The 26,714-nt window shown below is 26.6% G+C and overlaps 1 protein-coding gene across 1 annotated transcript; it reads right to left on the bottom strand.

The window, feature by feature from the left end:
• Positions 1–332: 332 nt before the first annotated feature.
• LOC107445681 (lipase maturation factor 2) lies at positions 333–26,505 on the bottom strand. The gene is made up of 16 exons (XM_043051694.3): positions 26,238–26,505; positions 23,881–23,931; positions 22,253–22,461; positions 22,143–22,171; positions 20,944–21,161; positions 20,379–20,557; positions 16,874–17,000; positions 16,641–16,793; positions 11,745–11,850; positions 10,809–10,905; positions 8,762–8,877; positions 7,533–7,657; positions 5,682–5,795; positions 5,061–5,172; positions 4,876–4,984; positions 333–3,210 (listed from the first exon to the last, which is right to left on the bottom strand). The coding sequence occupies exons 1-16, from the start codon at positions 26,329–26,331 to the stop codon at positions 3,052–3,054; spliced, it is 1,998 nt and encodes a 665-aa protein (XP_042907628.1). The 5' UTR covers positions 26,332–26,505; the 3' UTR covers positions 333–3,051.
• Positions 26,506–26,714: the final 209 nt, after the last annotated feature.

Below are 26,714 nucleotides of genomic sequence, written 5' to 3'. Positions count from 1 at the left end.
TTAATTATTGTTAAGAGTGATTAGTCGTCTTCTGTGGCTCTACAGCCTGTTGCAAACCAAGGCTGTTTATAGAAATGATTCAATTATAAAATATATCAGTTTTTCTCTCTTAGAATCATCAGAAATCACTTAATAAACAATATTCACTGTTCCTAAACCTACTATTCCAGCTTCACAGAATCTTATTAAAATTTAATTATTTATAAACCAGAATTAAGTACAAAGCAGGACTATTGTTCTGTTATAAACTTCTTAGTCAAATCATCAATAAAATTAGCTTTTTCTTTTTTTTTAAAAAAAAGTAGACAGCACAAAAAATGAGCATAAGAAAATGAAAAGGGAATCCATTTATTATGTTACCAAATAATCTTCAAAACAAAGAAAGGAATGGTAGGTTACAAACTTTAACAGAAAAAAATGAAACAAACGTAAAAGTAGGTATCAAAATAGCATTCATTTAAAAAAATAAATTTATCACTAAATAAATTACTATTCAACATAATTTAAATGTTAGCCAGTATTATAAACAGACAAAAGATTTAAAACATTTTTAAAGTACAAAATAATTTTTTTACATTTGAGAATATGCAGTAATTTATCATTGAATGCAGTAAGCAGTATCACAAAATCGTGCTACAGCATACAATTTTAAGACATAGTAAATAAAAGAAAATTCATTTATTTAGAAATGTAAAGAAAATACTATCAGTGAATAGTACAATGGCAATTTCACAGCAATTGAAAGCAGACAACAAGAAATGAGCTGTAGTATCAAATATTCACATATTTACAAAAAAGTAAAATTAAAGATTTTGAGCACTATTTATTTTCTATTTCTAAACAAATTGAAATTTATACCAGTCAGATTTGAATCAATAGTTTAGTTATTTGTTAAAAATTATATAAAATAAGAGTTAAAAATTCTTGATGATTAAAGTAGTCAGAAAATTATCAATAAATTTTTTTTATTGATAATATATTATAAAATCATAATATATTAAAAATTTAATAAAGGCAAGAAAGAACAGTACAAAAAAATACAATAAATTAAGACATAATAATGATTAGATTACAAAAAAACATCACAAAGCCTGATATTTCTTCTAATATTTAATTATATTAAAAAGGATTTAATTGTAGTATTAGTCAATATAATAAATGTTTTAAATTTTTTTAACAAAAGCTAAAAAAAAAGTTTCTTTAATATATAATGAATAAAAACATAATTTAAGTTTTCAACGATATAAAAATGAGAAAGCAATCAAAATTGAGTAATAAATGATTACTAAGTTAAAATGATTGAAATAAAAATAGGCAGTATGTCTCTAAAACACTTGAGTTTTTTTACCTAATAACTTTTGATTAAAGACATGAAAAAAATTACCGCTACTTAACATATTGTTTCCCTTAAAAACGTTTAGAAAAATAGTTCATAAATGCTGAAATCCTCATTTGGGAGGTTTGAGGAATTAAGTTTTGCTTGCATATTCAGATGAATTTCGCCATTGGTAAACAAAAAAATATAGATTTTTGCTTAATTGACACAACTTAGTTCAGGAATCTAAGTTGCAGCAGCAAACTGAATTGAACATTAAGTTTAGTTGCATCATTGAAAACTAATTTTTCATGAAAAAAAATATTTCACCCTATGTTCTTAAATCAAAAGTTAGAAGGTAAAGAAATTCTCACAAAAATTTGAAAGTATCATGTATAATGGCATTAAAGATTAAAATCAATTTTAGTTTTAAGAAATTTAAAATTCATTTATAAATAAAACGGAAAAATTTGGCACCTATTGTTTTTAATAAAAAAAAATTTAGCTCAGGAAATACAAAAGTACATATTCCTTTTTCATTTTATCATGTTTCCGTAAAAGACATAATTTGTCAAATGGTAATAGAAAATTATCTTTATTATCAGCTAGATACATTTCAGATCACCAGACAATATAATTTCATTTTATCAAAAATTAATACTTCAAAATCATAAAAATATATAAGCAGAGACAATTGAAACTGAATGACTATAAAAAGCTTTAATATAAAAATTTTTTGACAAAGGTTTTAGAAATTAAAGTATATTTAATTTATAAAAACAAAATACGTATTTATTATTTACATATTACAAATCAAAATAATAGGATAATTTTTTGCTTCATGATTAAACAATCTTTAAAATTCACCAATAACTGGATGATATTGAGCAAAGTAATTATGTTACATAACATGAGAAAAAAAATGCAACTTATTTGTTAACATGGCATACACATATTTAGTACTACATTGCATTTATAATAATGAGTTCACAAAATAGTAAGACTTTTTTACTTATCAGATGAGTTGAAGAAATACAATTTTAGTAACAGTGTTCAATTTAATTATATATGAAAAATTTCTTTCCCTTCAAAGTTATCCTACTTCAAAAGCTATTTAGTAATTTAAATCTGAAGGTATAAAACATTGTGTTAGTTCATTTGTAAGAGATTCGATTTAAAAAAATAAAATTTTATCAATTACAGAAAAAAAAACAATAAATTGATAATTAAAAATAAATTTTTCAACCCCATTTCATATTCATAGATTTTAACTATCCAAAAAACTAAATATTAAAAATGATCAAAAGTCTAACAAAAATAGAAAGTCAAATGGAAAATATCAGTAGTATAAGCTAAGGATTTTTAAACAATCCTTAATATTTCTTGCTTTAAGAAATCATGAGATATTATGAAAAAGGCAAATGAATCTGAAGGCAACATGCATTTTGAGTTAATTATTTAAGGCTTTTTAACATATAAAACCTAAGCTCTAAATGTTCATTAAGTTATTAACATATGCAAAAAAATATGTTTTGGTACAATTCATACAGAAATGTGAAATTTGCATTGTGCATTTTATTTATCTGAAAGCCTTAAAATATGCTTTTCTTCCTTAGTTAATAAGGTGAAAAATTCTGGATTCCATTTCACACAAGGCATCCAATGTTAGAGAATAAGAAAAATTCTAGAAAAAAAGTCCTTTTTTTATTCCAACAAGCCAGTGTTACAAAAAAAATTTACAGCCTCAAAATTGGAGCAATGAAATTGATGCAGAAACCAGTACCAATTAAAGACCATATAAAAGTTGTAGGTTGAACTGATGTAATGTAATCTCTTATCTGGATCAAACTTTTCTTTAGAAACGCATTTGTAACTCGCAGGTAGCGTGTTTTTTCCTGGAAAAATAGCACAAAAACTATCAGAAATACAGAATATGCTATTACAAAGAATACAATGCTAACTTAGGAAAAGAAGTTAAAATTGTACTTCTAAAATAGCCTAATATTTAAAACACAAATTTTATTCTGCAAAAATGCATTGCACAAAATACAAGATGCAGCATAAATATGTGTTTTTCTTTTTAAAACCTGCAGCTACATAAGTTTAATTCAGTTATGTTGCTTATCAGCAAACTTCGATTTGTATTTTATTTTAGTAAATAATGAAACTTATGTAAGTTCAATACTTGCACTTTAATGGTAATTTATACAGTTAACAGTTAATACATGAGGATATTTATTTCATTTTATATTTTATTATATCACATATTTTTTATTAACAATGAAAACACTAAAAAAATTTGCCAAGTGAGATTACATCATAAATTCTTGTGGTTTTTAATCTCTTGTATGGAAGTTATTGTGATAATTTACATAGCTTATTTTACCAACCATAGTTACAAACACAGTTTATTTTACCGAAGTCCTATTACTTTACTAGCTAAGTTTTTATGACATGCGAAATTTAAAACATGAAGAAATCAGGGTTCCCACTTAATTTCAGAAAACCTAACTTTTCCAGGTGTCTCAGGAAAACTTTAATGTAAACTGAGATCTTGTTTTATCTATACCATACAATTTCTTATTGAACATATTACATTATTTCTTATTGGACAACTATGACATTTTAATTTGTGAAGTTAAATATTAATTTGTGAGTAAAAGAATGAAAACATGGAAAAATGAACATGGAAAAGTTACACTAAAATGTGGAATTTTAAAAACAAAGAATATTATTAGATGTTAGAATTATATAACTCAAATCTCAATAATTGATTACTGTTACTGACAATTCTAAGACTGATTATTTTACAGTTTTTACCTGTTTTTTAAAAAAAAGCACTTTTTCCCCCTTTTTCAAGGCAAAATAAAATTCCTTGACAAATTGGAGAAGAAAAAAAAATTCCTCTAACACACTTTTGTGTCTAAGCAGCTTCCACAATTCGCCACAAGCCTTCTAGCTTAAAATTGATTAAGCAAATTTTTTCTTGTCATGAGTTGAAAAAAAATTGGTTTTTGAAAGATGAAGATTCATTGTATTTCACTTAACCAAAATGTTTAACTTTTAACTGATCATTTCATTTAGACGGAAGCCTTAAATCAACTTGGGGCACACCATACCAATGAATAATAACCTTATTTTGTTAATGTACTTGCACATGTTTATCGTTAAGGACAGCTGGTATTCATGGCCTAATATGGAAATGCGAAGGATCTAGGCATAGAAATGTCAGAGGCTTCCTGGTCGTTACTTTGGACATAATTTACCTGTTTGTTAAAAATTGAATTTATACTGAATAATTTTTAAAAAGTTTGAACGTAAGTCGGACATAAATTTGAGCTTATATCATAATAAACAATTCTTAAGCAAACAAGCAAAAAAAAAAAAAAAAAGGCAGCATTTAAGGGGTTTCCAAAAATGAGGGAGTCCTAGGTCTGGTGCTCTAAGGCTTTATGATAAATTAGGGACTGTTGGTTATTTATAGAGACACAGCATATTTATATAAAAGTTGTGCATTGCTCAGTAGACTAGCATAATAAGAAAACAAAGAATATTTTTACCATAGGAATGCTAGCTGCATCTAAGAATTCACTCATTTGCTTTTCATCCATATTAGCACTGCTAAAATATTCACGTACTTTACGTCTAGTCCACCAATCGCTGGGTTTTCTAAATTGAAAATAAAAATTTTACATGAAAAATTTATAATAGTAAGAAAGAAAAATACAATAATAAAAATGCTTACTTGGATGAACCACTGGGGGAAGTAAAACTATATTTATACAGTATAGCACGTATATATTTCGGTGGTTTGCTTGGTGGGAATGGTAGTCTTTCAGTATCCAAGAGTTTTAAGACTAACAGAAAAAACAAAGACACATTATTATAGAATATCTTCTTATTGAAACAGTTTAATTTTATGAGCATTAAATTTTAGACCAAAATATTAGTCTTAATAATTTTCCAACTCATTAAATTATTTGAAAACAAAAGAAATTATAGCAATATTGCTCTTTGTTATAAATTTGTAATAGTGATTAGAAGTAAATTTTTGTAAAATTCAGTAGATTAAGTAAAACATATACTGCAAAAATTTATAAATTAAAGAAAAAAATATTTCTTGCATGAAAAAATTTAAAACTAATAAAAAAATGGGTATGATCTAGAATAATTTTTACATTAATCAATAAATGGGGTGTGCATAACTTGTAACTTAAGGACTAAATGAGCATTAAATGATCCATGTGCTTTCTCGCCCTACCTTCCAAATGAAAAATAATTGTCAAAAACTACAGATCAAACATTAGAAATTTTATACCATTATACTTATATTTAAAGGCATATCTAAAAAAAAAAAAATACTAACCATCTTTTTCTCCATCTAGCAGACGATACATTAAGCTGACAAACCAGGGATTGTGTTCATATGTTCCAAGAGCAGCGAACCATAATTGCCAATCCAGACGTGGTTGATGGGGAACTGTAGAATCAAAGTTATTAATATGAATGAAAAAAAGCCACAATGTCAAACTTCTAAATACAATTAAAAAATTTGAGTCAATTAGTGTCTGTTTTTATTGAGACATGGGCAAATAGTGACACATGAAGATAGACATTGATCTACGCATGAAGATAATCATTGACCTAAATTTGTACCAATATTTGTAATAAAAGTAGGATAAAACATAAGATATTTTACAAAGGGTTAGTTGACTTTGATGAACGTAATTTTTTTTAAATAAAAAATTTACATAAAGTATTTTAATAATTAATAGTCAATTGAAAAAATTACATAGTAACAGGTACAAAATAAATTACAGCACTTATAAATATATATGAAAAAAATCTTATGCTTCCTTCTGATTTTTTCAAATGGCAAACAAAGAGCAAAGTGAAAGATCAAGGCAAATTTTTTATACAAGTGTAAAAAAATAGAATAAAAATGGATTTTTTTTTAGGTAAAACATGATGGTAATAAAAATCTTACCACTTGCAAATTTTAAAACATAATCTTCAATACACAGGGTGTTTATAAAGTCCCGGACCCATTTTGATGTTTAATAACTCATAAAATAATAAAGATAGATTAAAATTAATAACATAAATGGTTAGATAGACTCAAAAAGTTTCATGACCCTTGTCAATGAACTTCCATGGGTGCCCACTTAGTCGAATGGAGAATATCAAGTTGATAGTCAATTCCACGCCAGGTAGCAGCAAGCATGTCGGCATCCACAGAGGCTATTGCGGTTGTAATTCTGGCTTTTAGGTCATCACTATAGAAGTCCGGAACATTTCTTATCTGTGATACTTCCAGTGTCTAGAAAATTCTCTTTCCACCGCAAGATGCTGCTTTTGGATGGAGGATCTTTTTGGTTCATTTTTCTGCAATTTCTCTGTGCTTGCACTATCGATTTCGTTTCTATGAGCCACCATAAAATCTGTGCTTTCTCTTGTGGTGTATGCATTCTCCTTAATACCCCCTCGAAATAAAACATGACATAGAAAAGTACTACATAGAACAAACACATCAAAAGTAAACATAACATTGCAATTGTCGCCAAAAATAAAAGAGAGAAATATGCAATCAATAAGCAGACGATATTTAGACTGGAAAATGAAATTATCTGAAACTAACCACACGTGCATACGATATTTACAAAAGTAAAGATATTCAAATCTGAAAAGGAAAACATATGAGTTATTCCATCAATAAATGCCTTAAGTTTGTTTATATCTTCATTATTTTATGAGTTATTAAACATCAAAATGGGTCCGGGAATTTATAAACGTATTTCTCAATCATAAAGGAAACTATCATAATGTCTAAAAAAAGTTGTTCTTAAAAAAAAAAAAAAAAAAAATTCAGATTCCCTTTTTTTATAATGCAATTTATTTTTTATTAGGTTAAATTATTTTATACCAAAATATTTGTCAACTAGAAGTTAATGTAAGTGTTTATCAGAGGCAACACAATTTTTTTTTTAAAATCAAAATCAGAGGGTTTAAATTTTTTTTTTTAATTCAAGAAAAATAGGCGTTTGTTAGGTACACAGAAATATTTTTAAAAAAAAATTAAACCCTCTGATTTTGATAAATTTAAAATTGATAATATAATGATAAATTTTGAAAAAAATAAATAAAACAATAGAATTGAAACAACAAAATTTAAAATGTACTATATAAAAATTAGAACATGAAACAAAAGATTTCTTACTTAAAACAGGAGGGCGTTGGGATAGTTCACCAGGTTTATATAGAAAGTGGTATTCTTTCCATCCAGCTGTCAAAGAGTTACTGCCTTCAATAACTATTTCAGGTCTGCCATCTACACCAGTCATTCTATAAAAAAAAAATTTAAAAAAAAATTCCACATCAGCAACAGTTATAAATTGCAGATAATTTAAATATTGTTCAAATGAAGCGAGTAGAATTTTTTTAATTTCATCAGAATTTAATTTTAGCATTTTCAATCAATCAAATATTGCTGTCGTAAAAAAAAACAAAAGTTTCTGGCGTAACCACATTGTCAGTCTGAAAGCAGTAAATTTTGTATGCAAGTAAGCTTTAGTATGTAAGTTTGAACTTAAGAGTATAAGGGTATATAATAAATAGATTGTTTTGTTTTCCAGAAATATATTTCAATTTTATTTAAAAATGTATCCAGCTTGATTATATAGGACCATAAATCTGAAATCCTTCTGTGTTTGCTGGTCTCTTTTAAACATTTGAAATAGTGATAACATATACTGTTTATCTCAGCGTAAAAGTCTATCCCCTACTTTTGATTACAGGCAGAAAAATTTTGTTTGGGGGTTTAAGTTGACTGGGAGAAGAAATCGAACACGAAAATGTTCAAAATCAAAATATATATAAATTATTAGAACTACAAAATTTTTTGCACCTCAAAAATATTTCACCTTATTCACTCTGGATGTGATACATTCGCTCGCAAAAGAAAATTTAAAAGTTGCTGTAAAATCTTTCAAAAAGTGTGCAAAGGTGAAGATCAATTTTTGTGAGACTGAGGATGTAGTAGAATTCATTAATGAGTGAGACCAGAATAACACAGATGTTATGGAATATACAAATTTGTAGCATTATGGTATGTTTTAAAAGTTTTCATTGTGATATATTTTTTTACATACTTTTAAATAAATTATCTGAACATTTCTTATTCTATCATTATGTATGCAATTACAAGTATGCATGTAACCTAAAAAAAATCTTTATATGCAAATTAAATATAAGAGAAAATGCAAAATTAATTGCATATGACATACTAAAAATAGCCTTTGAAAGGGATTAATTGATAGGGAGTCATTCATATCTATCTCATTTTTTAATGCATCAATATTTCATGATTGCAGGTGCATAGTTAAGTTCATCTGCTAATTTTCGTAGAACATTTGAAGTTTGAAAAGTTGACTTATACAGTAATCTCACCTTCTAAAAAGACCGTATGAATTAGATATGTGGAATTCTTCAACACGTTTATGCCACCTGTGAACTATAGGCCACAAATTGTTGCGGAATTGAACATCTAAAGCACCATGAGGGACCTAAAAAAACATGAAAAATAGAACTGCTTAGATTTTATTCTAAGAAAATTTTTTAAAAGATAATGTTAAAAATCTTTAACAGGAAGAAAAAAAAAAACTAACTTCAAAAATTAAAGTTGCACAATTATTAGCAGGCATGGTATCTTTAAAACAGTACCTTAAGTATTGAACAGTGTCTCTAAGTTAATTCAAAAAATTTATTTAATAAGATCTTGCAGCAGTAGATCAAACATTTATTAAGAATTTCTGGGTCTCATCGACATTACAGCTAAGTGCAGAATAAGGCATTCTCAGTTAGCTTCCTCTAAGCAGAGCGAGGAATTTGAGGAAAATTTTCACCATCTATCTATTTCAATAACTCTAAGATACTCTTCTCTAAAATAATAACAATAAATAAGATTATATGCTCTTTAATTTTTAAAACAAGTCATTTATTATGGTGACTAAACTGTTTAACATGTTAGTGTTTTGGTGGCATCTAAATCTTTACATTGATATACGTGTCATAGCCATCTAGTCCTGTATGATTTTAGTTACTCTTACGTTACAATGTTTAGTTGTAGATATTTGTAGTATATTTTTAATTTTTCAGATGTTATATTTATTGAATATACTATTTAATACATTGACTTGATACAGGTAACGTGTATACAGAAGGGAAGTTATGCTGAAACAAAATTATAACAAAAATAAATGACTTTGCTGTTAACTGTTTTGAAATTTTTATTTTTCCTGAACTGTTAATTGGAATTGTCAAAGTGAAGATTCAATATTTAATTAAAAATTGTAAGTGGGTTCAATACTTCTTAACCAGATCTTAATGTTTTAAAGTAAAGAAGTGTTTCAACAGTTTTAAATGAAGTTAAACATTTGCATAAAAAATGATTTAATAAACAATGTCTAGGTTACAATTTAGAAAATTATTAAATTATTATTAGGATTCAAAAGAACTGCACAAAAGAAATGAATTAAAAATGTTTGAAATAACTTAGATCTAGCATACAAGATTAGATTCATTACCACATCTTCATAAAATTATAAATAAGTAAATGGATCTTATAAAAATTAAATGATTTTTTTGATTTAATCAAAATTTTCTTTATCTTTTTAAAATTACCTAAAATTATGACTTCAATTACTTTTAATTTTTGAATGCTTCCTCTACTTTTAACAAGTCACATTTTCGAAATTTTAACATTAACCAGAGTAGCATCTCTGTTATTAAAAGATTACATGAAAGGTGATTAGACACAATTTAACATATTAAATAAAATCCTTAAATTAAAATGAAAAAAATCTAAGCAAATGAAAATATTATTAAAAATATAGTACATGTAGATAATTGATTAAAAAACTAGCTTTTTATTGAATAATAACTGATTTGGCAGTCAGTTTGATAGGCTCCAGTACACTATTTTATAAAAACATATTTAAAATTAAAATAACAAAAAACATATCAGAAATAAAAGTAAATTAGTAAGAATTTTTTGATACTTTTGAAACTTATCTTAATTTTTTTATCAGTTTCATTTTCAATTATTAAATATTAGATATAAAAAAATAGCCATAATTATAAATTTTTTATTTCTGACAATATTTCTGTGATAAAAATTGAAACTGAAGTTATAATTTTTAATTAAGTTCCATCATCAGCTTTTTGCCAATCACATAAAACATAAGTTATTAGATTAAAAAAATAATATTTTAACACAAATTCGAAATTTAGACATTTGGTCAAACAACAGATTTTATAAATTACAATTTTGAATGAAGTTTGTTTGGTCATTTTGGGTTGCTTTCAATTAAAATACACAATATACAGTACTTCCTCCAATATTTTAAGACAATATTTTATTAATAGTAATTAATAGGATTCACAGTAATGAATAGGAACTGACAATTTTTTAAATTAGTAAATAAAAATTGCGTACCACACTAATGGTAAAAAGCCACAGAGCAGCAACTGATACAAAAGCTGTTCCAATGAGTGCATACAATTTTTTGAAAATTCCAGGCTCAGTAATTGAACTAAAATTTAAAAAGTATAATCACTTATAAAACAAGATTGATGAATAAAAATTAGCATCAATAAAAATGATAGCTACTGTTATAATTATGTGTAAAAAATCTTTTTACAAATTATGAACGATAGAGCCATTTTAAATAAACAATTATGTTTTTTTGCTTCCATTTGCATTTAATTTTATACCATAAAAATCAGTTAGCTTTTAAAGATGAGAAGTAGTTTGTTTGAGATGCTTAGTTTTTTTTTTTTTTTAAATTTAACTTTCAACTCCAAAAATAGATCATTGAGCATAGTCTTTAATGCACTTCGACTGCAACATAAGGTTGTAGATCTCTTTCAGATAACGTCAAAAAGATCTCTCTAAATAAAAACCAGTCAAAAATATTTTGAACACATTTTAATCTATATATTTGTTTGACAATTTTTTTGTTTTGATATTTTTTCATGTTTCATAATCTAACCTTTCCCACACTTGGTGCAGAGGTTTTGCCCCATCACTGGGAGAGTTTTTAATGGTCTTTCCTTAAGGTTTTCTTCAACACAAAGTCTATAGGAAAAAAATTCTGTGCCTCCCAAAAGTGACAGTAAATAGAGGAGGTCGCTACATAAAGGTAATCCTTCCTGGAGGTTTCACTGTAACACTGAATTAGTTAGAGAGAGGGGTGACAAAAACATACCCCTTCTTTCTATAAATATTAGGTAACTTGCATAAAAACATGATTGTAATCTAAAAAATACGCAACATAAATTTTTTTTCTTCTGAAAAACATGTGAAATGTAGCAAAAAATGAAATTCCAATGTAAGAAAGAAAGGGCTAGCTAAAATGATAAATAAAATTACTTATAAACAGCAAGTAGAATGTTAGCACACAGAGCAAAAGCACCAATGAAAACAGTTGCTGGCATAACTTCTGATAGTGTATTTCTAAATTCAGCTGCAGAAAAACCTAAAAGTAAAATAAGTAACAGATGAACATTTCAGGGGTTCTGAAAAAGTAATTAATTATAAAATGATGTATAAATAAAAATATTAACTATTATAAATAAAAACCTTAACTATTCAGCATACAAAAGAATCAAATACAGGGATGAGATTAGCCAAAAGGCAAAAAAGCTGAATTTCTACACTGGTAAATTTTACGCAAGCGCAACCCTTTAATAATAAATTCCAGACAGTTTAAGATAATAAATAATGTGTTGACATACAATTGTGTACTAATCTATTATTATATAAATGATTACATTGATACTTAACATTTAGTGAAAATAAAAATTACCAATTGAAAAAATAAACCTGGAAATTATATTTTTCCTCAGTTCACATAAGAGACTTATTACTTGAAAAACTACCTGGTTTAGCAAATTTAAACTACTGAGTATATACATAAATATTTCATTTCTTTTAATAAATACTGTTATGTGATTTATAGCAAATGTATCAGTAATATTACTTTTTGAATTATTTTGGGGACAAAAAACTACAATGGGCAGAATCATTATGTTCATATTATAGTCTAATCTAACTAGAGCCCTGTGAAACATATCAATAACAGTGAAGTAGAAATATATAGTAACTCCTTAACATACAAAATTGCTATTTTAGTTTGAAAAATTAAATGACAATCAGCAACTGTTTAGATAATTATTTTTCATTTGATAAGAATTTTGCATTTTATAGCATAAATAACAGCAATTATAATTTAAAATTTTGATGAGTTAATTAACTCCTTTTCCAAAAAAAAAAAAAAAAAAATCACTTTTTAAGTGATTGCTTTTGTTTGCTATATTTCGTCGTTAGTCCATCTTCAAACATTTTGTGACAAATCTTACTTTTTCTTCCTTGCAAGCACAGAATGTTAGTTTTGAATATATTCCCTTCCAGTTTCTCAGATGTTGATACTAATAATCGTCGTTAGAAAAACAGTCACCTTTATAGTAACTAATTTTAAAAATTTTTTTTACTTCTTACAAGAATCGCGATAGTTGATCTTAAAATTGCTTAAAGATGAATAACAAATATGGATTTTGAAATCACATGAATATGAAACTAGATATACGATTTTGAAAAATAGAAAATACAAACTGGGATATAGAATTTTCAAAACGTGCAAATACAAACCACGATTCATAATTTTTAGATCGCGTAAATACGAATCATGATGCGTAATTTTTATATTGCATGAATAAGAATTATGATGCATAATTTTTAGAATGTGAATTTTAATGTCTTATTTTTAAATCCCATATAAATACGAAAATTAATGTTTGATATTATAACCGCATGAGCAAATCAAGACATTGAATTTTAAACTCACGTGAATACGAATCGCTACATTGGTCTTAGAAAGGCGTAAATACAAATCACAATATCGGATTTTTAAATCTCGTATATACGAATCGCAACGTACAATATTCAAATCGAGTGAATAAGAATCGTAACATGCAACTTTTATATCACGCAAATCTGAAAAGCTATGTTTGATATTAAAATCGTGCCGGCCGATGGTCGAGTAATTAGCGTGCCTGACTGCAAGCCATTGGCTGCTGGTTCGAATCCGGCGCAGGGCATGGATGTTTCACTCTGTGTTTTGTTCTCTATTGTGTGAATGTGGCCCGCCCTGTAAAACAGGTATGTGGCAGTGTGGCGTGGGTAATGTCGCTCGCCTCCGTGACTTAGGTTCACAGGTGCCCACTGGATAACGTTAAATGAGTAACATTTCTGGCATCTTCCTCGGTGAAAAACGTTAAAGTTCAGTGCCTGCCGTTAGGAAAATAATAAATAAATATTAAAATCGTGTGAATACGAATCGAGATATTAGCAGATTCCAGGCTTGGGACCTCTAAAAGGCTTGTCAGAAGCAGCGTCGTTTGAACTACGAAAATCGGAGCTATCTGGCGGGCGGGTAAAAATGCGGAAAATCTCATTTGCTGCATGTAAAAGGGGAGAAAATAGCTAAAATAAGTAAAAATGAGGAAGGATTGGTAACTATGTAGTTTGAATTTTCTGTTTCTCTTTGAAAATCTGTGAATTTCCTGAAAAAGCGGAATATTTATTAAAAAATCTGAATTTTTGATAAAAAGCTGAAATTCAAGAGATAAAAGTGAAAAAGGCGGAAATCCGCTAAAAAGCGGAAAAATCTCATCCCTGCAAATAGAAATAAAAATCTTTGAAAGAAAATTAACAGAAATTTTTTAATTCACAATAAAAAAATTCTGTTAATATAACATTTGATAGGTTTCCCATGCTGATTCTGAATTTTATTGAAAACTAAAATGGTTTCTTATTGTAATTAAACATTTTACATCTTAAAATAATCGATAAAGAAATTTCTGTTTGCTAACTTTCACAATGTTTATAATTTGAAAGAATTTAATTTTGATGATAAATTTCTTCATTTTTTTTTCCTAATGATAAATTCTAAAAACAGAAATTCTTGAGAGTTTTCTATTAAATTTTACCAGACAACTGAGTTTAAAAGTTTTAGATGTAAACAAGGCAAATGATTATGAGGTATGTATTATAAATTGCCTAAAGTTGCATGTATGTATTTTAAAATTAATATAGTTTATACAGGACCAAGTAAATGTATTTGGATTTGATTGATGACACTGCGATGAACTGAGATCACCACAAAAATTATAAATACATACTTTTTTTTACAAAATTAAACAAATACAAAAACTCTAGTAAAAAATTTAAATAATTTTACCACACCTGAAAATGCAAAAATATTAATGATTCGAGTTTAAAAAATAGGGATGTAATGTATAGTGATTTGGCCGAACATCAAATACTTGATGCTCGAATAGCAACATTTTTTACTTTAAAAAATCAATAATAAATATCATTAATGATTTTTCATATATATAAATATGTATAAATAGTTTTACATATAAATAAATTTAGTCATTATAGAAAAATATTAAAACTTAGCTATGTTATAGGTATGAGGTAAAGGAAGAAAAATAAAACTATTATAAAAATATTTAAGATAACAAGGATAATTCAATATTAAGATAAATTTTAAAAAAACTGTGTAACCGCTTTTTAAATAAATAAAGTGGTGAAGTTAAAAAAATATAAACAGAAATAAAAAAAAATACTATCTTAATTTTTAAAATAAAATTCTATGCCAAAAATATTTTTCGAGAAAAAATTACCCACAAAACGTTAAAAGAGACATGATCTATAAACATACAGTGGAATGATAAGACACCTATAAAAAATAATATATATACAAAAGCAAAACAAAAATTGAATTTAAATTTTGAAAGAAAATTTTAAAGCTAAACATCTCAGTTTTCCAACTATCATATTTTTTTTAAAAAAAGAGTAGAATAAAGTCGAATAGAAACCCTGTTATTTGCCCTGCCATAATTTAAAGTGTTGATAAAAACAAATATTTTTAAAAAAGGATATCTAGATAGAAAGCAAAAAAAAAAAAAAAAAAAAAAAAAAAAAAACTACTCTATTATAATTCTAATTACTCAACTCTAATTCCAACACTTGAAAATCTGATTTTTTCTTTCCTTCACGCGATGCCGTATTCAGAAAAAAGTTGTGCATCTCTAATTTAATATAATCTAGGCATAAAATATTCTCATGTATAAAAAATGCTAAAACAGTTAAAATAACTGCAGTGCCACTTTCAATCAAACTTATAAGACAAAAGCAAATAGTAATAACTTAGCAAGGAAATTTACAGAAATTTTTCATCAGATTCTAAGAATCAAAACATTTAAAATATTCTCCAACTGTGACTGCATGAATTTAGAGATTTAAATGATATAAATTGTAGCTTTTAACTTTTTTTTTTTTAAACTTGATTGATACAAGTTTTAATGACTTTCATTTTTTGGAATATCCTAACAACTAATATGCTCATACTTACTAATTTTATTTTGATAATCTAGATATAACCGGAATCCTATAATTATAAAACATACAAAAATATGAGTAAATATTAGTTAAGAAGGCTAAATTTGTGTTTGAACACCACATAACACACATGTGAGATTAGGGTCACAAATGCCTGAAGAATTGTGAATAATGCTTTTGAGTTTCATTATAAATAAATGAAATAGCCTTTGACATGTTTTTTATTGACTGTATCTAATTCATTGAAGATTACTTTATTCACTATTGTTATGCCAAAATGAAAGAAATCTAAATATGCAATAAAATATTTTAGTTACATCAAATAAATAATGCACTTTTTTTACAAATATTATTGATTATTCATGGAATTCTATTTCACAATTACATGAAAGTGGCCTTTTTTTTATTTCATAGGGAAAATATAATTTTCCCCCAGAACACTTTAAAACAAATGTAATAATAAGTACACCTAATTGTTTGTTGAAACCCTTGAACAGGTGCATTAGTGAATGATTTGGGAAAGGTTCATTTTGAATACAGCATAGCAATTTAAATAAAAAAATAAGTTTTTTAAAAACTTTTTGCAGACTGATTTTCTAGATTAACATATGCAATTAAGTTTATAAAAAAAAAAAAAAACAGATTAATGTAAAAAAAATTTTATTAAATTTTTTTTATAATTGAAAATAAAATAAAATGCTTCAAAAGAAAAGAATAAATGTTATGAAAAAAAATATTTCACAGAGCTGATTTAATGTAACAATAATAGTAAAGATAGGTAAGTTAAATTGGGCAGCCAACTTTAAGAACATAAACAGGATTACTACAACCAAAACTAAAAATTCACAAATAACCTACCAATTTTACTATCAATAGTCCAACTAGGTTGAAATTTCAGAGAGAAGTATTTAATTGTGCCATATACAATACACAAAATAACAATATTTTCTATAGCTAAGGTCAGAATTTTTCTAGTCCATCGAAGAGCTGCACCACTAGATGATTTAGAAGCTACAAAAAAAAAAAAAAAAGATAAGTTAAAAATACAATGATTTATTTATTTTGAAAACACATATAAAAATACAACTTACTTGGAGTCGGGCGACCAACAAGGCTCAAAAGAAAATCATCATCGACCAAAGACAAGCACATGACAATGGTGAGTATGTTGAAGAAATTAAAATTTCCAGTTAGAATAATAAGTATTTGAAAGAAAATCTAAAAGATAAAATAATTTTTCTTTAAAAATTTGTTTAAGTTAAAAAGAAAAGCATGTAAAATAAAATTAAAAGATTTAATTTAAAAACAATTAGGAAGCAGGTTTAAAAAAACAGAAAAGAAATTAAAATCTAATCTTGGGGCCGCAAATTTATTCAAAAGAATTGCTATGCAATAATAACCTACAGTAACAGCATGCTTTTTTTTTTTTAAAAAAACTTTTGGCAAGAAGAATGGTGTAACATTGCTTCTATTTAAACTTCACTAATTTTTCGAGGTTTATAAATGTTCGCATTCTTAATTAACTTAAGTCATTATTACAGGTAAGGTAGCAAGAATGGGAAGCCTCTGCAAATAATTAAAGTGTTGCCAGTTAGGGATGATGACAGTTGTTTTTTATCACTCTGTACCTTTCGATGCATTAGAGTTGAGGGGGGGGGGTCTTGGTTCTCACCAATGAGTTATACTTAGTCGGGGAAGATATTTAAGATGGTTGGCTAATAAACCAACCAACTGGAAACAGACAAAGGTTCTCTGAAGACACGAAAGAGCAGTGATAAGTGGAAAAATAGTTCTTTAAGGAGTAAGAAGATTAAATTAAAAATAAAAAAAATAAAATAAATTATTGGGCAATGTGAGATTATTTGCTACGAGCTTTAAAATTTTAAATCGAAAGTTATGTGAAGTGCTTGAAAAGAAAAATATGGAACATTGTTATGGTGTGAATTAAAAGAAAAACTGTATCAAAGTGTATCACTTCCTTTAAATCTATACTGAGGAGACTCCACTAGGGTTATTGGTGAGAATAATTTTTTCCTCTTTTTATTATTTTCCTTATTGCCATATTTGCTGAATTCAAAGTTAGTGCACGGTTGTCAACTTTCTACTTTTTCAGGAAAATTTCATCTAGTGGTAGGTAAATTTATGCTTTAGTATATGAATCTTTGCTTTGTAAATTTGATTTAAAGTCCTTTTCGCACAGCTACACATAAATTATTCAAAAATTCATAAGAAACGACATTTTGTTTGTTTGTGGTGAGGCTTTTAAAATATTAGCAAAACTACCAAACATTCTGTAAGATTTAGTTTTAGCAGTCTACTACTCTAGAAAATATTTTGCACAGTTGTACAAAAAATTTAGCCCTGTAAGTACAAAAACTTTATATAAAAAACATCCTACTCAAGAAACTTTATTTAAAAGTTTTATAAATTTTCCAACAGCCCCTTTAAAAAAATCTCTAATCTTCTAGAAACGAGGCAATGGGCTGATTTTTCCTCTTTCTCTCTGAAGGTCCATCATGTCTATAACTTAGAAAATTGATTCAAATATTTCTAAATGACACTCATACATACCTCACAATAATGTGACAAAATACCTTTGATAACTTTAAACAATTGATAGTGTACTGGGTAAATTTTTATGGTTTCAGAATATTTTTTTTTTTTTAAGTTTCAAAAATTATTTTCTTTCTTAAATTTGAGAAAAAGTGAAAAAATTACTCATATAAAGAGTGCATTCCAATATATTACTAACATTGAACCATTCAAAACTTTTTGTTTTGCATTTTAAATTCAGAATTTTGATAAATTCCGGTTTGTTATACATGGGGTTTATCTATTAACATAAAAATAAAACTTATAATACAAAGATGGAAAAGAATTAGATAGCAAAAAGGACCATGGAAACCAAATTCACAAAACTTATGATTTACACAATTTAATTAATGAATGATTCCCTATTAGGTCACAAAGAAAAATCTAAATTAGCAGCACTTGACCTCAATCTTTATGCATCTATAAATTGTAAGTTTTATTTGATTAATTTTTATGCATATTGAAAAGTGTGCGATAGAAAATGTTTGGCAGTGTGGCTATTTTCAAAATCTACAAAAACAGGGTGCTTAGCCAAATTATTCAACAAAAAATAAGCACCTTTTAAACATTTTTCAAGCACTCAAAAAATATTTTTAAGCAATTTAAAAAAATATCATAATTAGACAGGGTTGCAAAGTTTTTGACAATTGACGGTTTTATCTCGTTTTAACCGTAATGTCCAACAAAAAAAAACAACCCTTTGGCATTCTTTTTGACAATTGTCAAAAATCATGTAAAACAAATGGCGTTTTCATATGCTACGGACTGACAATACACTGATATAGATTGGGGTTGAAGTAATTGTGAAAACGTTGAATAGAACAATGTGAACTCTGTCTTTTATATTAATTCGAAGTGAAAATCAACACTGTAAAGGAAAATTCTCATCTTGAAAAAGGGAAAATTAAGCACTTTTTAAAAACACTCCATGAAAAAAGCACCTTTAAGCACTATTTAAAAACGCTACGCACCCTGAAAAATATAACAGGGTTCCCACTCTTTTAGCAAAGCAAAAATTAAGCACTTTTTTGAAAAATTAAGAACTTATGCAACCAGTGACAATGCCAATTATTTACCTTTCTAAAAACACCAATAAAAAAACAATAATAATAAATAATTTTATTACAATGTAAGCACTGATATAATTGTATTAATTAACAGGGCTCGGCAAAGAAGTATCAGGCTATTTTTGCAAACCCGGGTCGGGTTTTTTGAAGAAAAAAATTTCAGATTGTTAAAAGTTAACGTCATTTAGATTATAAAAGTTAACACATTAAACTAATCTGTATTCCATTTTTAATGATTTCATTGAAATTGAATTGTAAAATTAAGTGTGCAGAAATTAAGATTTGCAATTTTTTTCATGTATACTAAAAAAAAAGTAAAAAAGGAAATTTTTTCATGTATAAAAGCAATTTTTTTCATGCATACTAAAAAAAAGTAAATAAAGAAAATTGGCAAAAACATTGAAAAATTATTACAGGAAGTTTTTATATTTCGTACTAGACCAGCAAACGTGTTATCATTACTTTTATGATAAACTTTAACAAAATTATTTCCAGCCAAACATGTTATTATGAATTAACTTTACATAATGTTACTAAACATTTTGGTGAAAAACATGAACTAATTTTAAAGCAACCAAAAATTGAACAAAAATTAAAAAACAGTATATTAATTTGCAATGTTAACTGAATAAAATGATTATTAAAATCTGAGGATCTTTTAGTTGAATATATTTAAATTTTTATGCAACATTCTGCTTATCCTTAGTGATGGTAAAAAATTAAGGACTTTTAAAAAACTTATACCAAAATTAAGTACTTTTAAGGGCCCTTATTTTCCAAAATAAAAATTAAGCAGTTTTTAAGGACTTTTAAGGACCGTGGGAACCCTGTATAACCAAAAATAACAATATTTTTCAGTATGAGTGGGAAATCATGGTAATGAGAAAGAATTTCCAGCCTGCTTATTTTATTTTAAATTTTTTCATCCCCTACTCACTTGAGCATAGAAACTAAAGATCCGGAGAGAACGGATGGGAGCAAAGAAGAGGAATGGGAGAGGTATTTCAATGACAAACGTTCCCACAACTCCTAATTTCAAGAGCCATTGAGGGAGATGATGAGCATACCAAGCTAGAGGAGTTGGGATACACTGACTCTCAAAATGATGATACAAAGCTAAAGGGAAAAAAGAATCATACAGTCAGAAATGAAATTTATATGTTACAGTATTCTATAATTTGATTCTTTTAAACTATTTGAAATTCAATAAAAATATATATCCACTCATTTTAAATTTAGATATGCATTGTAGTATATAATTATTCAATAATCACAAAATGAGAATAAAATTCAAATAATTAAAAAAAAAATCCTTTATAAATTAAAAATATTTTTTGTTTTAAAATTGAAATTAAACTACTGACAGTCACCATTACCATTGAAAAGCTTATATCAAAAGCATACACTGAAAGTAGATTTTACTTGTAAATTAAAACTCAGATATAAAAAGAAAAGGAAAAAAAAAAAAAAACAATTATGGATGCCTTCAAGGCTACACTTGCCAGATAAATCCCACCATGTTGGACACATACTAGTTAGTTTGACAATACCAGATGCAAACATAAATCTAAATAGTAACCATTTAACCATCCACATTGATATGATATCATGAGGTCGATTCGGTAAAGATGAAAAGAATCCAGTCTTTATAGAGCTTTGTAAAAATCCTAGAGGCGCTACCAAAATAGCCAAGAAACCAACTTCAAGTAGTAAAGTATCCCTAATAAAAGAAGTAACAATATAAAACATTAGACATTTTACCAAGTAAAATAACTTTTGTTAATGATTTTAAATGTAGAAATTCATGTAGAAATGCAGTAAGAATGTTTAATGCCAATCTATTATAATATAATTTGAATTCCATAAACATGAAAGGCCATATTTATATTAATTACTTGACAGGTTAAGGAATTAAACAACAATAACAGCAGTCAATCATGCACACAAACACATTAAAGAGATCAAAATTACAGAAGAATTAACCAAAATTTAGAAATCAATATAACAAATAGAGTATATGTACCTTGTTAATCCCAATGTCTTAGGCAGAAAATTGTGAAATATTAACATAAGATATGAAACTTCAAAATAATGTACCACAATGTTTAAACGAAAGATTTTATTATCCTTAATATTTTTGCAAATAGCAGTTCAAAATTTTTCGGAAATAGTAGCATGACATTTTTGGATTACTAACGCTTTTTCCAACCACTCTAAAATGATGGTATGTTAATTTGGTTTTTCAATTTCATATTTAGGTCAGTTTTTGTAACAAAATAGCATATTTCATCCCAAATGTGAACATACACAATTGCTATATTGTTATTTTTAAATTTGCTTTATTCTTTTTAGTTTTTTTTAAAAAAACAAAATTCTAATAGAGTAAATAAACCAGTAAAATTACTGCATACTAGTAATAGTTTTTAGTTACTGTTCTTTAGCTTACTACTGATTATCAAACCCTGATTTAAGCTTCTTTTACCACTGAGCCATTGTGCCTCAATATTCTCAAAATATGTTAGTAGACAAAGCAAACTATTTAAGAGTTTATTTATAAGAATTTCAATATCATTTTGGAAATTTTCTGCGGTGTGACGAACCAGATTTTCTACATCTGTATTTAATTAGAAAATCAGGGGAATCAAATCTTCAATTTTTTTACTATTGAATGAAAAAATAAATTACATAAAATTTTATTTACCATTGGAACCACAAAAAAGTCTGCCCAATCTGTAAAAGAATCATATATTAGAATTAATAGATTTTTTTTAAAAAAGAAAAGTGGTTTCAGATTCATATATATTCACTTACTTGAAATAGTGAGAAATACAAAATCCACAAAAGGGTAAAGTTGCATATATCTCTCATTCTACCCCATACCATGCTTCCAAATGATATAACCATACCTAGCAATGCAATGAGATCCATCATAAGATGCACATCTATACCAAGAGCTGGAGCCAGCCATAGAAGGGTTGGAACTTGCTCAGCTTTCTTTTTAATAACTTCAGCTCCAGATTCTAAAATAAATATTTGCTTTAAAAAGTGAAGTTAAAGTTACAAATATACACATAAAAGTGAAGAAAAAAAGAAGCCAAGATAACATAGATCTTGTTTTTAAGAAATCAAGAACATATATTTTTTATAGTTATTCGAAGGACTCCAGTTAAGCCTCCGCGTACGGCTCCCGCGATTTCAGCAGGGTATCTGTTTCGTCCCCCACTACGGGTCACGTGAAAATCGCGGGCGAAGAAATTTTCCCCCTGATTTCAATATGGATTCCACCATTTCCCCGTGTACGACCATCATCCAAAACCATCATCTTATGCTTATTTTCGCTATTAGGTGGCACTAGAGGGTTCGGGAATTTCGCAAATTATATAGAAAAATTCGTTGAAGGAAGAGAGTAACGCCTACTTTTTAATATAGTAACCAGTAGATTGATGCTTTAACATTGCATTTTATATCATACTTATAATTTCTGATATTTAGTGGTGAAAAAATTACTTAAAATGAAAAATACTAAACTAAAAGTAACTTAAAAATTGCCGCCCTGTATTTCAGGACTGGAAAGTATAAAAATTGAGCCAAACACGGAGAGTTAACCAGATAAATCACTTAAATTTATGCACTGTCCTGATGCCGACAGACAAATTCTAATATATTTATATCAGTGTTTAATTTTCTATATATCTCATAGTCTAAATTCTTGAAAATTAGGAAAATTTTAGAAATTGATTTAAAAAACATTTACAATAGATTATTTCTTTTATAAGTTAGGATGGCACACAATCTGAAAACTTAACAGACACTGAACCTGCCCATTTTGTTTTTGACCTATCACTGAATGGATATCCTTAGTAATAACTGCCAAAAATTTATTTGGATTTACTTCGAAATCAGCACAAATAATCCTTGGAAGTGATTACTCACTTCCAAAATTTGTAACAATTTAGAAATAAAAATAGAACTGCGAAAATCCGTATCCGGCTGATAACCCGGGGAAAGAAAAAAAAAAAGACACTGAAAAGCCACACTGACTGGTTCTAAAGTCATGAAGGAAAAAAAATTGATCATGCTTACTAAGTATATTATTCTACTAATTGTCATGACAAACACCCTAAAAAAACTTTTTATAATGCTAATATAAACAACAGTAAGATATATTTTTATATACTTTATATTAAACTCTTGACTTTTCTGTATAGTCAAAAACGTAAATGTTTAAAATTTTTTAGATTTTTAAAAATTGTACACAGTAAAAAATTTAAATAGGAATTCTTTTCGAAAACTTTGACAAAAAACTAGTATTATCACAACTCTATAAAAAAAAATTAATAAAATCATCAATAAAGTAAAATAATTTTTAAAAGTTTGTGCAGGTTTGAAAATTATATAATGTACATACTAATTAAACACATGGAAAGAAAAACACTTACCAATCGAGATAATACCTCTAGCAGGTAAAATTCCCTTATCTCCAAAAAGACCTACAAAAAATTATAAAAATTAATTGTGTAAATAACACATTTACTTGTCAGTCATTAAATTAAAAGTAGGATGAAAAACCAATAACAATTAGAAAAACATTGGTTTCTAAGAAGTGCATAATGGAAGAAAAAAAAAAGATGTATTTTGTCTATTGATTGATTATTAAAAAAATTGACTATATTTAATGGGAGAACTAGAATTTGCTGGTCTATTTTTTAGTTATTATTCTTTATCTTATTAAAAAATTAACCATATAGTTTGATTTTTTTTCTCTAATTTCTTAAATTTTTTTTAATCATTCTTAACTTAATTTTAATTAAATTAAACCAATTATTCAATTTTTTATTTTATTTTTTACAAAGCTAATATAAATATTTTATTCTCTTTTTAACACTAACTTTTTAATTCAATACAAATGTAAAACTTATTAGTTCACTGTCACCACTAAATTGAACATCAAAATCTAACTCTTATTCCTAACTCTTTACTCCAAAACTTTACTCTTATTCCTATTAGCTCTTTACTCCAAAATCTTATTATGGCGATTAAACGATAGCCAAATTTTTTCAAAATTAATTTAATAATTTTCATTGCCACTGTTTTTTGAAATTTTATTTTTCAATAAATCACCAACTACGGATCTCTTACCATGCTCTTATCCGTCTGTTGGGAACAATTCAATAACTTTTGATTTTGAATTCTTGGCGTTATGTTTCATGCCTCGGTCCGATCGTTAATGAACTTAACAAAAATCTTCATGTTAGAGATAATGCATCTCTACATCCCTTTAATGAAGAATCTTTATATTTTATGATTTTGATATCTTAATGGCTATAATGTATCTTATAATATTTCTAAAAAAAAAGCAACAATTATTTTCCTTCAAAAATTTTATTAAATTCTCTGGTAAAAATCCCTATGTTGCAGGAAGCACAATGTACCAAAAATCATTACTACTACTATCAAAATCTTCACAAAAACTGCAACGAACAATTTCCGTCAAACAAATAACTGGACCAACTACCAACAAAAATGCACCAATGTGACTTATACTCAGAAAGGGTATCTTGGTCCACACTTTTAAACACATAAAAAAATGCTTAGCACATTGATCCACATTGCAAAAATGCTTTTAGGTAAAATATTAATTGCATTATATTCTTTCACATTTAAAATCTATTTTAAAGATTAATAAAATACCTGTTTTTAAGTGTAAAAAAATAATTCTTACAGAACACAATTGTTTATTAAACTTTATTAGTAAAAAATTTTTGGTACTTAATTGATTTTGTATAGTCAAACTTGACATTATTTAAAATAATTCATAGCAAATTAAAGTTATGAATAGACATAAAATAGCTGTGCAATAAAAAAATTTGAATAAAAATCCCGAATAAAATTCAATAAAATTAAGAATTATATTTTCATACATCATTATTGTTAGACATTTGCTGCATATATAAAATATTCTTATTACCATTATACTCAAATTTAATTCACACTAAGACATAAAAAACATACAAACCTAATCTCAAAACCTTATGCCTGAAAAATTTTAATTTTTAGTAATTGTAACTCCTTATAAAGAATGTATTTTTTTAAAATTAAAATACTCAGTATATTATATACACTAATCACTATAGTCCTTTCTATGAGTGAATACAAAATATTCTGTTTAAATTTTCTTTTTTGTCCAAAAATAATTTCTGAATTTTCTTCCAATTAAAAAATGGTAAAAACATAACAAAACAATGTTTTTGACAAATTTAATATTATTTTAAGTAAATAAACTTAGTTCAGTATAATTTTTGTAAATAAAATTAATAAATTACTTATTTGTAGAAAACATGCATTTAAAGCATTTCTACGTAATTTTCATAAAATATTTATTAGCTTTTTATTTTGTTATTCATTTCAGACTCCTGTAACTTGAATTTTTTTAAAATGTTTCTGTAAGACTTTCCGACTTCCAAAAAAATATAAATATAAGAGATTATATTCATAGTTATTCAAGTGGTTATATACTTGGCGATTATATACGAAAAACTTCACTTTGCATCACTTACAATTAATTAGAAAACTGCTGATCAGTACTTTTTAAGTTCACCGGTATTGCAAAATTATATTTTGACAATAAGAAATTTATTTATGTAGTTTATTTAGATAATTTTTTCAAACTTATAATAAAGAATATTTTTACATTCTTCGTTAGGATGCATATAATGTACGCAAACATTATAAAATATAACTATAGCATATAACAAAATGTAAGATATACAGTGAATAAAAAATATTAACCACAAACCTGGTATTTGCACATATAAAGAACTAAATGCTGATAGGTAGACAACAGACATACACCAGAGAAAAAAATTTCGAGTCAATTTTATTTCTCTCATTTTTATAACAATTAAATATTATCAACGGAAAAGTTTCATGAAAATTGTAAACTGTGAAAAAATGAAACTGATACACACAGACAGTAATGGCACAGTTGCCAACTTGCAATGAATTAATTTTGGAGCGATCTTAGCTGCCACCACTTTTATTTCGCACTAATCCTACAAATCTGCGTTGGCATCTGAAAATTTAAAGAGGGCGCCAAAAGTTGATTACGCATTTATATTTTTTACAGATTTTTTTATAGCATATCTCTTTGAAAGAATTTGTTCAACTCATTTTAATTTTCCATATTTGTTTTACAATTGTTTCTATCATTAATTTTTACTATTGTACTTATTTATCAGTAAACTGCTATATTTAATGATCATGTATTTTATCA

The sequence above is a fragment of the Parasteatoda tepidariorum genome, chromosome 6 (genome assembly GCF_982258835.1).
Source record: "Parasteatoda tepidariorum strain Cologne lab strain chromosome 6, Ptep-v5.0, whole genome shotgun sequence".
Classification (NCBI taxonomy): Eukaryota; Metazoa; Arthropoda; class Arachnida; order Araneae; family Theridiidae; genus Parasteatoda; species Parasteatoda tepidariorum.
The sequence above is the reverse complement of the archived record's forward strand: the minus strand, read 5'-3'. Positions and strand labels throughout refer to the sequence as shown.

Excerpts from the sequence above, each read along its gene's own strand:
- LOC107445681 (XM_043051694.3), bottom strand. The coding sequence starts at position 26,331 with ATGAGAGAAATAAAATTGACTCGAAATTTTTTTCTCTGGTGTATGTCT. Across the intron at positions 20,558-20,943 it reads AACATGGTGGGATTTATCTG|CTTTGTATCATCATTTTGAG; the intron begins GCAAGTGTAGCC and ends TTTTCCCTTTAG. Across the intron at positions 17,001-20,378 it reads TCTTTAGTTTCTATGCTCAA|ATTTTCTTTCAAATACTTAT; the intron begins GTGAGTAGGGGA and ends TTTATCTTTTAG.